At 41.0% G+C, this 14,439-nt stretch overlaps 1 protein-coding gene across 1 annotated transcript in view; it reads left to right on the top strand.

The window, feature by feature from the left end:
- HMCN1 (hemicentin 1) overlaps positions 1-13,634 on the top strand; it is a 284,684-nt gene extending 271,050 nt beyond the window's left edge. Inside the window, exons 104-107 of the mRNA XM_089515825.1 lie at positions 1,200-1,550; positions 6,262-6,381; positions 8,971-9,097; positions 11,703-13,634. Of these exons, the coding sequence (XP_089371951.1) occupies positions 1,200-1,550; positions 6,262-6,381; positions 8,971-9,097; positions 11,703-12,069 (965 nt within the window). The 3' untranslated portion in view covers positions 12,070-13,634. The remainder of the gene's footprint in view (positions 1-1,199; positions 1,551-6,261; positions 6,382-8,970; positions 9,098-11,702) is intronic.
- Positions 13,635-14,439: the final 805 nt, after the last annotated feature.

The raw sequence follows: 14,439 nt of genomic DNA, 5'->3' as shown, positions 1-14,439 counted from the left end.
AGATCCAGAAAATTGGGCTACCCTGGCAAAATTAGAGAGTGAAAGTAAATGATAAACAACCCAGAACTCTATTTTGTTCTTAATGCATCAATAAACCATTACATTTGTTTTGAGATTCCCCTCATTATGCTGGCCCAGAACTGACCTCTCTATGTGTATTTAGCAAGCCAAGATAATTGCATAGATTGACATCCTGTTAGTGACATATGCAAGTGTATGCATGTCTTTCTCTCTTTTTTGGGCCATTGTGTAGGTTAGTATTCTTTCCCTCCCTCTGCAATGATGAAAGACCCTCCTCCCGAGAACTCACCTTTCCACTATGAGAGCCCCCTTTCATAGCCAGTTAGAAGCTGGTGAAGGGCAGTTGATTCAGAGGAATCCCATAGTCAGACTCAGAATCCTTACATCATCTTCCAAGAATTCTGAAGAACCCAGGCAGATTTCAGTGATGATATAATCACTCTGCAACTGGCTGTGGGGACATAGGACCTTATCACACGAGGCACTTACTGCTGCCCAAACGTTGCAGAAGCACTGGAGGTGTGATTGTCCGTCACACCTCTCTAACATAATTGAGGCTTCCTGCTTTCCTTCCATCACTGAAGTGTTCACAGGGAAGCTTTGGAGAAGCCATTTTTGAATAACAGTATCATCCGTTATTTAAAAATGGCTTCTCTGAGTCTTCTCCACAAGCGCTTCATCAATGGAAGGAAAGTGGGAAGCCTCAATTACGTTAGAGAAGCACGACGGACGACCACACATCCAGTGCTTCTGCAATGTTTGGGCAACGTTTGGGCAGCAGTAAGTGCCTCGTGTGATAAGGTCCATAGTCAGATGTTTTTGTTCCTTTCCCCCTCACACACACTCTGCAGTGGTCACTGAGTGGCCTTGGACATAGAGGTATTACAGTGAAATGGTGGGATGGTGATGGGAGCCATTATAGTTCCACCTGCAGAACATTTACATCACACTTTGTGATGTAGGATCTCAGCCATGGTTTTCACGAACTGTTTCACAGGAAAACTAATGCATGCACTGTGTCATAGCCCTGCAAACCACAGCTTTGTGATTTCAGAATCACATCTGTAATTTCAGTTTGTTCCACAGACTGATGTGCTTTTTGTGTTTTTTTGTGTGTTTTTCCCTCTCCTTCCCCTTGTCACATGATTTGCTGCTTTGGAATCATGTCACATGACCAGATATTAATGAGTGCGAACAAGTGCCTAAACCTTGTGCATATCAATGCACCAACAGCCCCGGCAGCTTCAAGTGTATCTGTCCCCCTGGACAACATTTATTAGGCGATGGCAAATCTTGCGCTGGATTGGAGAGGTTGCCAAATTATGGCACTTATTTCAATAGCTATAACTATGCTCAGTTCTCCCCTGTGAGAGACAACTATCGACCTCAGCAATATATCAGGCACTCCTCCAATCTCTACAGCTCCTACTCAGAGTATAGGAACAGCAGAGTTCCAATCGCCAGGACTAAAAGGAATGTTAGAGAGACTTGCCCTGAAGGCTATGAGGCAAGAAATAACAAATGTATAGGTAAATGTCACATATGTCTATGTGCGTTTGTGTGTTGATATCTATGTGTTTATAGTTTCTAGCTGTTCACTCGTTTTACTGTCAGGTTGCTTTTATACACAATTATTGTGATTTTGTAGGATGCTTACAGTACAGTTTTACTGACTTAATTATGTACACTTTACATAATAAAACTTCACAACAACCTGTGTTGTTTGGGTGCTATACAAATTAAATAAAAATGTACAAACAAAGAATAAAACAGATCAGAAGAGGGGAGAAATTACATAATAAAACCAGAAGTAAAACTAACACTAAGGATAATGGTTAATTAGAAAGACTTGAAAGCATTCCTTAAAATATATAGGCTGTGTTTGCTTCCCAAATGATTGAAAAATATTTTGCAGAGCCCACTCATTTTGTTACTTACTATATGTGTTTAGATTATATTAGGTTCCCTTTGTCCCTTTTTTTAGAGTTTAAAAAACAAATAACATTGTTTGTGCCAAACTAATTTCATATCTTTGTGAACATGGGGCAAACACACATTGTAAAAATAGACCACCAGTTATGGGCACAGTGGAAATGTTATCATTGATGTGGATATAGCACTAGATCTTTGTAGATGGTGTTGGACTATGACTATGGAGACCAGGTTTGATTCCCTGCTTGGCCATGGGAAACCACACACTCTGAGTCCCTGTGATGGGGTTGCCTTAGGGTTGCCATAAGTTGGAAATGATTAGAAGGTACACAGCAACAACAAGAGAGAAACACAGTACACAGCCTAGTTAAATATGGTTTCTGGAGGGATGTCCAAGAACAATGATAAAATCAATGTTTTGCTCCACTTCTCTCTTTATTTGTAACACAGACTCTTTTTTTCATGGAAAAATTGCTGATTTGTTATATGATTTATATTATTCTTTTATTAGGATGGAGAATAAGACAAGGAGCTGATATAATTTATAGGACTAGCTATTGGGACGACTTTAGGAAGTAAATTAAGTATAGTATAATAAGGATTATGATATATATATAACGTATGGGATGTGATATGGAATGTGATATGAACTATAGAAGATAATCCTGTTTTTATTAGTTTATGCAGAATTGTTTGTTTTAGAATTTGATATATATATAGTTTTAAAAAAGAAAAGAAAAAAGAAAAAGAAAAAAGAAGAAAAAAGTAACACAAAGTTTCTATAAAAATAGGAACAAATTAATTAATAATTAATCATATTAGATTTCTGCCTTTCCAATATAAATGCTAAACCTTACTTTATTTATTTTTTATTGCATTTATACCTTGCTTTTCTCATGGGATCCAAGGTAGTTTGATGTTGTTGTTGTTTTGTGTGCCTTGAAGTCATTCCTGACTTATGGCAACCCTAAGGCAACGTTATCATGGGGTTTTTCTTGACAAGATTTATTCAGATGGGATTTGCCATTGCCTTCACTTAAGGCTGAGAGCATGTGAGCTACCCAAGATCACCCACTGGGTTTACAGAAATTTAAAATGAGATTAAATTAAAATCTTGTTTTACAAAAGTTAAAATATAATTTAATAATAATAATATTAAATAATATTGTTATTAAAAGCACAGTTAAAACATAATTACACATGCAAGATTTAAAAAAATTTAAAAAGCTAAAATAAAATACAATTCATCACACACACTACTGCTAAATAATTTAAATATCAAAAGCCTATATGAATAAATATGTCTTCATCTGTCATCTGGAAAGAGCAGGGAAGGGACCAAACACACTTCCCCCTTTTAAGTGATTAACATTAACAAATTATTTTAAAAAATCTAATGGCCATTTGCAGCCTGTTTCTTTTCCACTCCCTTCTCAGCTCTCATTTTAGGAAGCAGGCCTCCGTGGACTCCATTAAACTGGATCAGTTTGAGTTGGTTAGTACCGATGATGTGGACAAGATCCTTGGAAGCATACGGAAGACAACCTGCTCCCTCGATCCCTGTCCCTCATGGCTAACGGCTCAGGGGGGACCAGTGGTAACCTCGCTGTTACACCGGATTATAAATACATCTTTGAGGGATGGGCAATTTCCATCCAGTTTAAAATTGGCCATTGTAAAACCGCTGCTAAAAAAGCCCTCCCTCGACCCCCTGATGCATAATTATCGGCCTGTATCGCTATTGCCATTTTTAGGGAAGGTGATCGAGAGGGCGGTTGCTATCCAGCTTCAATCGATCTTGGATGAAACGGATTATCTGGACCCATTTCAAACCAGCTTTCGGGCGGGCTACGGGGTTGAGACGGCCATGGTCGCCTTGGTCGATGATCTCCGTCTGGGCATCGACAGGGGTAGCGTGTCCCTGTTGGTGTTCTTGGACGTCTCAGCGGCTTTCGATACCATAGACCATGGTATCCTTCTGGAGCGCCTGGTAGAGGTGGGAATCGGGGCCACTGCGCTCCAGTGGTTCCGGTCCTACCTCTCTGGGAGGTCCCAGATGGTGCAGCTGGGAGACGTGTGCTCCGATAAGAGGGCCCTTACATCTGGGGTCCCTCAAGGAGCCATTCTGTCTCCCATGCTTTTCAACATTTACATGAAACCGCTGGGAGAGATCATCCGGAGACATGGGGCGCGGGGTTATCAGTACGCTGATGACACCCAAATAGTTTTCTCTATGTCTCTGACTGATGCAGTGACTGAGGATGGTGTCTCTCCTCTCGTGACCTGTCTGGAGTCGGTAATGGGCTGGATGAGCGAAAACCGACTCAGTCTGAATCCAGAGAAAACGGAGGTACTCGTGATAGGTTCTCCTGGTCCAGGGATGGCGGTGGTTCCACCAGTCCTGAACGGGGTCATGCTTCCCGTGAAGGACTCTGTACGCAGCCTGGGGGTGCTCCTTGACTCGTCGCTTCACCTTACATCTCAGGTGGATGCGATGGTCAGGAGCACCTGTTACCAGCTTCGGCTGATACGCCAGCTGCGTCCCTACCTGAGCCAGGGGGACCTTGAAACGGTAGTACATGCTCTGGTAACCTCTCGATTGGATTTCTGCAATGAGCTCTACATGGGGCAACCCTTGTACCAAACCCGGAAGCTACAATTGGTACAAAACATGGCAGCCAGACTGGTCACTGGCATATCCAGGACCAGCCATATAACACCAGTGCTTAAAGATCTGCACTGGCTGCCTATTCGCTTCTGGGCGCAATACAAGGTGTTGGTTATAACCTATAAAGCCCTAAATGGCTTGGGCCCAGGATACCTAGAGGACCGCCTCTCCCCATACAATCCGCCCCGCACACTCAGAACTTCTGGGCAGCAACTACTGAGGGTCCCTGGAGCTAGATTGGCCTCCACAGCCAGGAGGACCTTTACCATCTCGTCCCCGACCCTCTGGAACTCGCTGCCCGGAGAGCTCCGCTCGGCCACCTCCCTAACCCATTTCAAGAAGGAATTAAAAACCTTCTTGTTTAAGTGTGCATTCCCAGATTCAGGCTCCAGCTAGTTTCCCCCCTCCGACAGCAGTAGTTATGCTGGCCAGAATTGGTTTTAACTGTGATTTTAACTGTGTCTATTGTGTTGAATATTTGCACTGTGTTGTATTGTCTTTGATAGATGTTGTTCACCACCCTGATTGAAAGAAGGGCGGTATACAAATAAAATTTTTATTTATTATTATTATAAGTCACATGTGAAGGTTTGGACATCTTAACAAGCCATGGGTGAAGTAAACCAGAATAATAAAACAGCAAATAATCCTGGTTTCTAACTGTTAGATGAAGTGGTTCAACAAACAGTAAACAAGAATTCATCAAACCACAACCTGGTGAAGTGGATTCTTTAGTGTAAAAAGGATATGTTCATCCAAACACAAAACAGACATGTGTTAGTTGATATGACAGTAGTGGATCTTGGACACACGTTCTTCCAGGTTTTCAAGCAGTACTTCCCCTGCTCCCACCACATTCTGTGGAGATAGGTACAACAACACTTACATCTGTATTTTAAAATACATTTCACATGATGTTAGATTTGTTCTCCTCTCATAGTTAAGTCCAAACTAAAAATATGGTGTTGGTTTTAACCTTCCATTATTTCCTAAATTTCTGCATATTGACCTTACGGGTTGCACTCTGCTAGTTTGCTACAGTACCCACCCACTCTCAGATGTTGCCCAATCTAGTAATAAATAGTGTTGTCTAATTTTCTGGGTGTAAGAAGATGAGCTCATTGAGGGTGTGAGGGAGGCATTTGTGCCCAATGAGAAATGTGCCCCCAGGGTGCCATATATTAGAACAGCAGTTCCCAGAAGACAAGAATGACTTTGGCATTGGTAATGCTGTCCCCACTGTGCCAGCTGGTGTCAGTATTTTGACTGGATCTTAGACACTGTGAGCCATGGCTCTCAGATCATTTCGGTCACTGAACGGTATCAGTTTTATATTCTCCTTTCCTCCTGTTTTTGAAAAGATTGCTTGTGCAATTGTTATCAGGCCTTTAGACAGTTACATGTAAAAAGAAGTCTTGAATGTAACAGGATTATTTAGATTTGCCAAACTAAGAAAACACACAGATTCACACAGTGCATTAATCTTATATGGCTTAGGGTATTTGTGTGGAGGTGTGTGTTATGTTGTGTGCGAGAGAGACAATTTAATTTATTTTCTGGAATTTTTCTCAAAAATATTTTCCATGTTCTTTTGCCTCTTGAACATAGTATTTTAATGTTTGGTGTTCTGCTTTTAACAGATATTGATGAATGTGAGAGCCGAGATACTTGTCAGCATGAGTGCAGGAACACCTTAGGAAGTTACCAGTGTCTCTGCCCATCAGGTTACCGGGTTATGCCCAATGGCAAAACATGTCAAGGTAAGAAAAATATACAAAGTGTTAGAAGAAAGATTAGATGAATGTGCTGTCAAGATAGATATATATATAATCATAAAATCATAGAGTTGGAAGAGACCAAAAGGGCCATCCAGTCCAACCCCCTGCCATGCAGGAACTCTCAATCAAAGCATCCCCAACAGATGGCCATCCAGCCTCTGCTTAAAGTCCTCCAAGGAAAGAGACTCCACTATATTCCGAGGGAGTGTGTTCCACTATTGAACAGCCCTTACTGTCAGGAAGTTCCTCCTAATGTTGAGGTGGAATCTCTTTTCCTGGAGCTTGCATCCATTGCTCCAGGTCCTAGTCTCTGGAGCAGCAGAAAACAAGCTTGCTCCCCCCCCCCCCAATGTGACATCCCTTCAGGTATTTAAACAGGGCTATCATATCACCTCTTAACCTTCTCTTCTCCAGGCTAAACATCCCCAGCTCCCTAAGTTGTTCCTCATAGGGCATGGTTTCCAGACCCTAAACATCTTAAAATATTAGTACAGTGAAGAATGCTGATAGAAAGAAAACTCATTTGAGACGTGATGCTGGTATTAAGGATACCATGGATGGCCAAAAAGACAAACAAATGGGTCCTAGAACAGATCAAACATCTGATCACTCTCCCTGAAAGCCAAGATGACTAAACTGAGTCATCTTGCATCTTTCCACTTTCCTACATTTTTCTTCCTACTGAACTGAGGGGCCTAAGTACCGTGAAGACACAAGATCCTGTCTGATTTTGAAGGCTAAGCAGAGTCAGTCCTAGTTGTTACTTAGATGGGAAACTGCCAATGAATACCAGGTGCTGTAGGCATTATTTTATAGGAAGGAGCTTGCAAAACTACCTCTGATCACAGTGGACACTACTTATTGGTGGGCTGGCAATCTGTAGATTTGACCAGGCACAGATTGCTGTGTCCCATGTTATTCAATGGCTGCATGGATATGCTGAAGCATCCACACAAACGTTGCCACCATTGAATAATATGGGGAGTATCTGGCTGCGTTTTTTGCCATCTGTGGGGGATGGGCAGAACCAAACCCCCACAGATGGGAAGGGTCCACTGTATTCCTTGACTAAGGATCTGTACAGATGGGTGCTTTGCCCCGGCCTGGGCCCAAACTAGGGTTGTGTGGAGGCTGAGTGTTTACACGCTCAGCAACCCTACTACGCACCCTGGCTGCCATCATCGCACACGCCCATCCATACATGGTGCGCCATGATGACGTCCATGCGGTGCAGTGCCCAAACAGCACAGCACCATGCGGATGTAATCATGGTGCACAAGCATGCCAATGGTGCCCCACGCACAGCCTAAAAAGAACCCACCGGGGAACATGTTCTTTTTAGGCCTCTTGGAGGCCATGGCGTTTGGTTGCCGTGGTCTCCATCCGGGGTAGAAAGGGGTGGCGTCTTGCCACCCCTTTCTGCCAATCTGTCTAGCCCCTAAGACAACTCTATGAAATTCATGGGGTTGTCATAAGTCTAGAGATGACATGAAGGCACACATACACACACACAAATGTGATTGACAGTTATGCTCATTTCCTTATTCAACTGGGATACAGCTTTTCTGGGGAGGAAATGTGGGGCATGCATTTCTGAAATAAGTGCAATAGATCATAAACATTAAGTAGAATAGCATTATCAAAACATAGCATAACCAAACCAAAACATAAAAACTTTATTAAGAGGAACGTGCCATAAGAACATGCTTTTTGAAGCTCCTGTTGCTTGTGCTCCCCAGAAGGCTGTCCTAGACCCATTTCAGTCAGGGTTTTGTATAGGTCACTCCCACTGAAATGGTTTTGACTGATGAAATAAATGATATTCTTGTGGGTAAGGCGTAGCATCAAACATCTGTATTGATCCTGTTGGATCTTTCTGCAGCCTTTGACACTTTGGATCATCAGATCTTATGGTTACAGCTGGCGTCACTGGAAATAATGGGAAATGCTTTGTCCTGGTTTAAATATTTTTAGTTTGATCATTCTTCCTATTTTGTTTTGGGGATTTATGTGAAAAGATTTTCCTGCAACTGTCGGGGTGCCATAAGGATCAGTTTTGGGTCCTCTTCTTTTTTTCTAAATTCTGAAGGGGGCTTCCTGATTCTTTGGTCACATAAAGACACCCTGATATTATGCCCCCTCCCAGTCTAACTGATTTTTATAACATCTAGTCCATATTTATTGGATTATTTTTATTCTAATACTGCTAGCACATCTGAAGTTTATCTGTTTATGTAATAGGTTGTCAGTTAGATATTTAAGTAAGAGAAAAATTGTGTCTAAACTGATTACTTAAAGTGTTTAGTCTAGACTCCTAGAGAAAGGAATAGAAGCTCTCTGGAGTCCACCAGTGTGTAACAAGCAGTTTGTTTTTTGTGTGTTTGAGCATTAAAATTGTTTATACCTTCAGAACAAGTGGGAAAACATAATACAAGATACAGTACATATGAGAGCTTAAAATCTTACAGTACATAAGCTTGAGAAATTTTGGGTTTTTAAAATATCCGACAACATTACTTGAAAATAATTAATTGCTTATCTGATTATGTGGTTTCTTTTACTTTTAATCAGATATAGATGAGTGCCTTGAGCAGAACATCTACTGTGGACCAAATCACATGTGTTTTAACATGAGAGGAAGCTATCAGTGTATTGAAACACCTTGTCCTCCAAATTATCAGCGAGATCCTCTTTCTGGGTATGTCTCCCCCACCAATTCTTTATGTTTTTACAGATTTACTTTCTGGTCTTGTAATGCAATATAATACAGCATTTCAAACACAGTCACAAAAAAGATGTGGTCATTCCATTCCTATACTTTAAAACTGATCATCATGACTTCCTTCATAGCTCTTCCCTAAATCAAAAATGGTTCAAATTATGCACTGCCTGAATTACTCCAATACTGGCACCACCATATTTTCATGGTACTTTGCTCCAGTATCCTTCAAAGAAACTTGTTGACTGACCTGACCTGTGTTTAAATAGCTCTTCAAACACAATTAAAAAGAATATTATTTTGGGGAGGGGGGGAGTTGTGGAATCACAAGACAATCAAAGTTTGATATCATAGAACACCAGTCTTGTAAAGTGAGATATTTCAGCTCCAGAGATGAGGTAGGTCAGGCATATATTGGGAGGAGGCATGAATGTTTGGAGATGTCTAGATCCTTTGGCTCCCCAACCTCTCTTTGTATTACCACTGTATCCCCTCCCTGTCCTTTGACAGCTAGGTAGGTGGAGGATTTCTGAGATAAGATCTCCTTCTCCAAGGGTGGCTCTCTTTGTCTCGGTTCCCAAAGAGGGAGATCCAGTATACCCTAATGCATCTGAAATACTTTCATGGGGTCCCTGGGACATTGACATTGTAAATGGTTTGAATAATTTCTTCAGTGGTCCTTCCTCTATATCCCACTGTAATCTCTGAGAAAAGAATGAAAGGTATCTCAAATTATACCCACCCATGAACTAAGTTTGAAAGCTAGTAATATCAGAATGGTTTCTTTAAAAAAAAAAAAAAAAAAGACCTGGGCCCCTTTCACACTGGTGTGTTTGCCCTGGGTAGATGTGGGCAGATCCGGTAATCCCAATGCAGAATTCGTCCGGAATGATGTTCTCATTAACTTTACCCCGATTGAACTCCCCGGTGCAATTTACTCTGCTGATGTTCACACTGCTTCACACATGCATATTCTGTGAAACTGTCAATCAAATGATTTACATATTTACATCCGCTGATGTCAATGGTGGCATGTCATGCAGCCATTCGCCAACAGCATGGGTGCTTTTCCCCCTCCTTTTTTAAAAATGTAGCAACAAAGTTTGCATATTCTGTCAACTTGTCAAATTTAAAACCTCCAGTGGTGTGTGTGTGTGTGTGTGTGTTGTGTACCTTCAGGTCATTTCAGATTATTCCCCCCCAATGACATCTCTCCAATCCAAGTGCCTTCCCTCCTCTTCCCCCCCAAACACCATCTCTTCAATCCCAGTGCCTTCCCTCCTCTTCCCCCCGAATGCCATCTCTCTGGTCTGAGTGCCTTCTCTCCTCTCCCCCCCCCCCATGCCATCTCTCCGATCCCAGAGTGAGGTTTTGTCCCCAGAGCAAGGTCCCCTTCGCTGGCCGTTTACCTCCATTTCCACCCCAAAGCAAAGGTCTCCTTCCTATACGCATATATGTAGCACAAGCATTCACACATTCTATCAATCTAAAAGCACCAGCTTTCACATGATCTGTCAAAACAAATGTTGCTTGCGAAGCGAAATGGTGCGAGAGGGGAAGTATGTTCTGCCTACTGCCCATCCTCTGACCCTGATCCCTCCCCTGAACTTGACCTGATTATGATCAAGGCCATGTTCACATTCACTTTGCACTGGATTTTCCAAAAGGAAATGGGGGAAACCCCGGTTTCAAATAGCCCACGCTGAGGGACATTTGCCCTGGACTGGGTGTGCAAGACCCCAATCCGGGTGTGAAAAACCCGAGGCCAGTGGAAACACTCCACTTTTAATACGGGGTAGAAACTGGGGTATATGGTAGTGTGAATGGCCCCTGGCAGCACTCATACATTTCCTCATAAACTGTACTTAAGGCCTATGCTGTTGTGCCATGTTATGATTGATAAATGTCTTTATGTTTAATATATGCCCTATGCTGCATTGTTTGAAGTTCCTGCTTAATGTCAGCTTGGTGATCTACTTAAAAAATGCTCCTTAGTTCCAAAATATCTCATCCTTCAGAAATCACTGTTGGTTGCATCCAGTGACTTAAACTATACAAATACTTATACAAAATATAGAGTTGCTTAACTACATCACTAATTTAATGCAGTCATGAGCCTTCATAGTTGTATGTTTTTATTTTATTTTGTTTATATGCTGCCTTCCTCCCAGGATGGGACTCAAGGTGGTTTTCATAACAAATTAAAAATATTTACAAAAAGTTTTGAAACTCATTTAAAATCACCGTAGTAAAATATGATGAAACTGATTAAAAACCATAGAAAGTTAAAACCAGATAAAACATAACAATATTAAGAACCTTCCCTGCTTAAACATTAAAAAGCTTACTAAAATAAAAACATTTTTGCTTGCTGGTAAAAGGAAAGCAGGGAGGAGAAGGGAGTTCCAGAGGATGAGAGCAACCACTGAAAAGGGTGTCTCTTGTGTCCTCACCAAGCAAACCTGTGATGGTGGCGGGACTGAGAGAAAGCCTTCCCCAGATCTTAAAGTTCTGGTATGTTCATATGGAGAGATACAACCTTTCAAATAGTCTGGACCTAAGCTGTTGTTTTGTTCTGTTTTAGGTTCTGCCTGAAGAACTGCCCACCCAATGACTTGGAGTGTTCTTTGAGCCCCTATGCCTTGGAATACAAACTTGTATCCCTCCCTTTTGGGATTGCTGCCAATCAGGATTTAATCCGACTAGTTGCCTACACTGAAGATGGAGTGATGCATCCAAGGACAACTTTCCTCATGGTAAATGAGGATGCAACAATCCCTTTTGCACTCAGAGATGAGAACTTGAAAGGAGTGGTGTATACAACCAGGGCTCTGCAAGAGCCAGAGACCTACAGAATGAGAGTCAGGGCTCTGTCTTATAGCATTGATGGAGCCATCGAATATCAGACAACCTTCATAGTCTATATAGCTGTGTCTGCCTATCCATACTAGGAAAAACACTGCTGAGAGTAAGTGAAGTATGTTAACCACATGCATTACATGTGCTGCTGGGTGTCAACACTTCCAGAATGACTGCTGCCTCATCTTAAAACAGTTGCAGACCTTGCAACTTGGGGGGGAATGGTGCTGTGTTCTATCCTTGTTTCTTCCCTCTGGCTGCCAAACTGTTGCAATCATTCCATCTTGACAAAAATGACCATAATTCATGATTCTCTTGGAATCTTAACCACTTGCTTTATTTATTACACTGGAGCAGTCATTTTCCAAAGATTGTTCTGCTGACTCTTTGTAACTAATTAGAAATAATAATTTAGATGATCGTGTAGGGGTCAAAAATGGTAGGCAAAACTTCTCTTTCCTCCCCCCGCCCCCCACCATCCAGTTGTTGTTTCCCTACCATAAAAAAAAAAGCAAGTTATATTTCTTACAAAATTGCAAGAAACATTTTTAATGACATAACATTTTTGTTCTAGCAAATGGTGGAGATGCACTTGTCTTTTCTGACCACAGTGAGTGCTGCTTTTTTTTTTTTTTTACATTAAATGAAGACACCAATCTCATTCCAACAGGTAACTTTTAAAGACAGCAGTGAGAGTGATGTGAATGCTATTATGGCTGTTGCATGTATGTCGTAGAGCAGCGAACATTATCTGCTACTTTGAACTTTGAAAAAGTACTTGTTTGGACTGCATTCCAAGAAACCTAGGGAGCCATGGTCCCAAAACTAACTTTTTCTGAGCTATGTCTGCAACCATAACACAAACAAGCCACTTACGATCTTAGCACTCTAACCAGTACACTTCATGTTATACATCCCTTTCGACAACTCTTTGTCATATCCAATCTTTAACTTTCCAAGAGCATGGTTTAAAAAGGTCCTTGGCATTTGCCGTCCTGAAAGTTCTTGGGACTTTTTGAGGGTATTCTCTTCCTTCCCTTTCCTCAAGAAAAAGAACAACAAAAATGTGGAGTATTAGCTCCAGTCCTGACAACCCCTAGTCATTGATGCCCTCAAAAACAAAACCTATATAATTGCCTCTTACACAGACATTATAGGAGAAATTGTTACTCTACTGATTTACAACATTGGAATTCCTTGTTTCGCTATTCTTAATTAAGTGCTTTAGACCAATCCCCCCATTTTTCTCCATGCAACACCATCCCACTTGTATTCATGACCTAAAACCTAAAACAGAATCCATAGCGAACTGTGCAAGCAACCAATTTCATCTTTTTCCTTCAAGGAATGACAATGATCGTAGATTAGATGGAATTTTGCCTACCCCAATTCTGAATTGTTTGAAAGAAAGAGAGAAAGCAAGCAAGAAGAGGTCTAGCAAGTTTGATCTAGCAACGTGTTAGGTGTCAATACACTGTATAAAGTGGTAACAAACTCTGGAAGTAATTTGTCAAGATGTATTCTATTTTTATGAAAATATGTATGTATATATAAAGTTCTGTTTGCTTATGTGTATTTTCTATGCAATATCAAAGAGGGTTTTTTTCCCAAAAAATGAAAAAAGTGTTTTACTAAAGAGTGTTGTTTACACATTGGAAATAGCCAAAATAAATGTTCACATTCTTCTTTTTTTTATTAAATATGGAAAGATTGCTACAAAGTGTTTATTATTCAATGTTCTCTTATTCTTTTGAACCTTCTAGATTAATTTACAGTATTGTCCAAAGCTATAGGTAGATTATTACAGCTACAACTTCCTCACCATATTATGGCAGAAGAAGTGGTGAGGAAATACTGTATATATGTGCATCCCCATGCAAATACACTACAAACTCTCCATCTCATGATCTATTGAATAGTGACAATGACTAGCACAGTGTCAGCACACTGGAACAAAATTGCAGAGAAGGAAGTATGTAGGAATTTTTTAAAAGCAGGATATGCGGTTAGATACTACATAATTCAAAGCAGTGAAAATTATAAATGAAGAGGTCACCTCCGCACCTACACATACACACACTTTCAGTCTTCATATACTATATACTTTATATACTAGCATATATAGTATACTTCATATACTAGCATAGTATACTTCATATACTAGCATAGTAGCTGCACTGCTGCACCTGGATCTGAATGGATTGTTCCACATTTACAAAGAAGAATAAAATTATCACATCTCCAAAGAGTCTGCATTCCATCATTTCCCCATCATATGAAATGAATTCTCTACCAGAACCTGGTGTAATTCCAGAACTGCACAACAGTTCTTTTGGTGCTGAACACTGAGATACATTACTACTATAGCCTAAGCTCTATTGGTGGTAAATGATGCAGAAGATCATACACCCAGTGAATCATTCCATTTCACTGATGGGATCCAGCATCCCCTCACAGCCAAT

This window comes from Sceloporus occidentalis, unplaced genomic scaffold (assembly GCF_023333645.1).
Source record: "Sceloporus occidentalis isolate IW3139 unplaced genomic scaffold, rSceOcc1.0.p SCAF_3, whole genome shotgun sequence".
Taxonomy (NCBI): Eukaryota; Metazoa; Chordata; class Lepidosauria; order Squamata; family Phrynosomatidae; genus Sceloporus; species Sceloporus occidentalis.
Note: the sequence above shows the minus strand (reverse complement) of the source record. Positions and strands in the feature narration are given on the sequence as shown.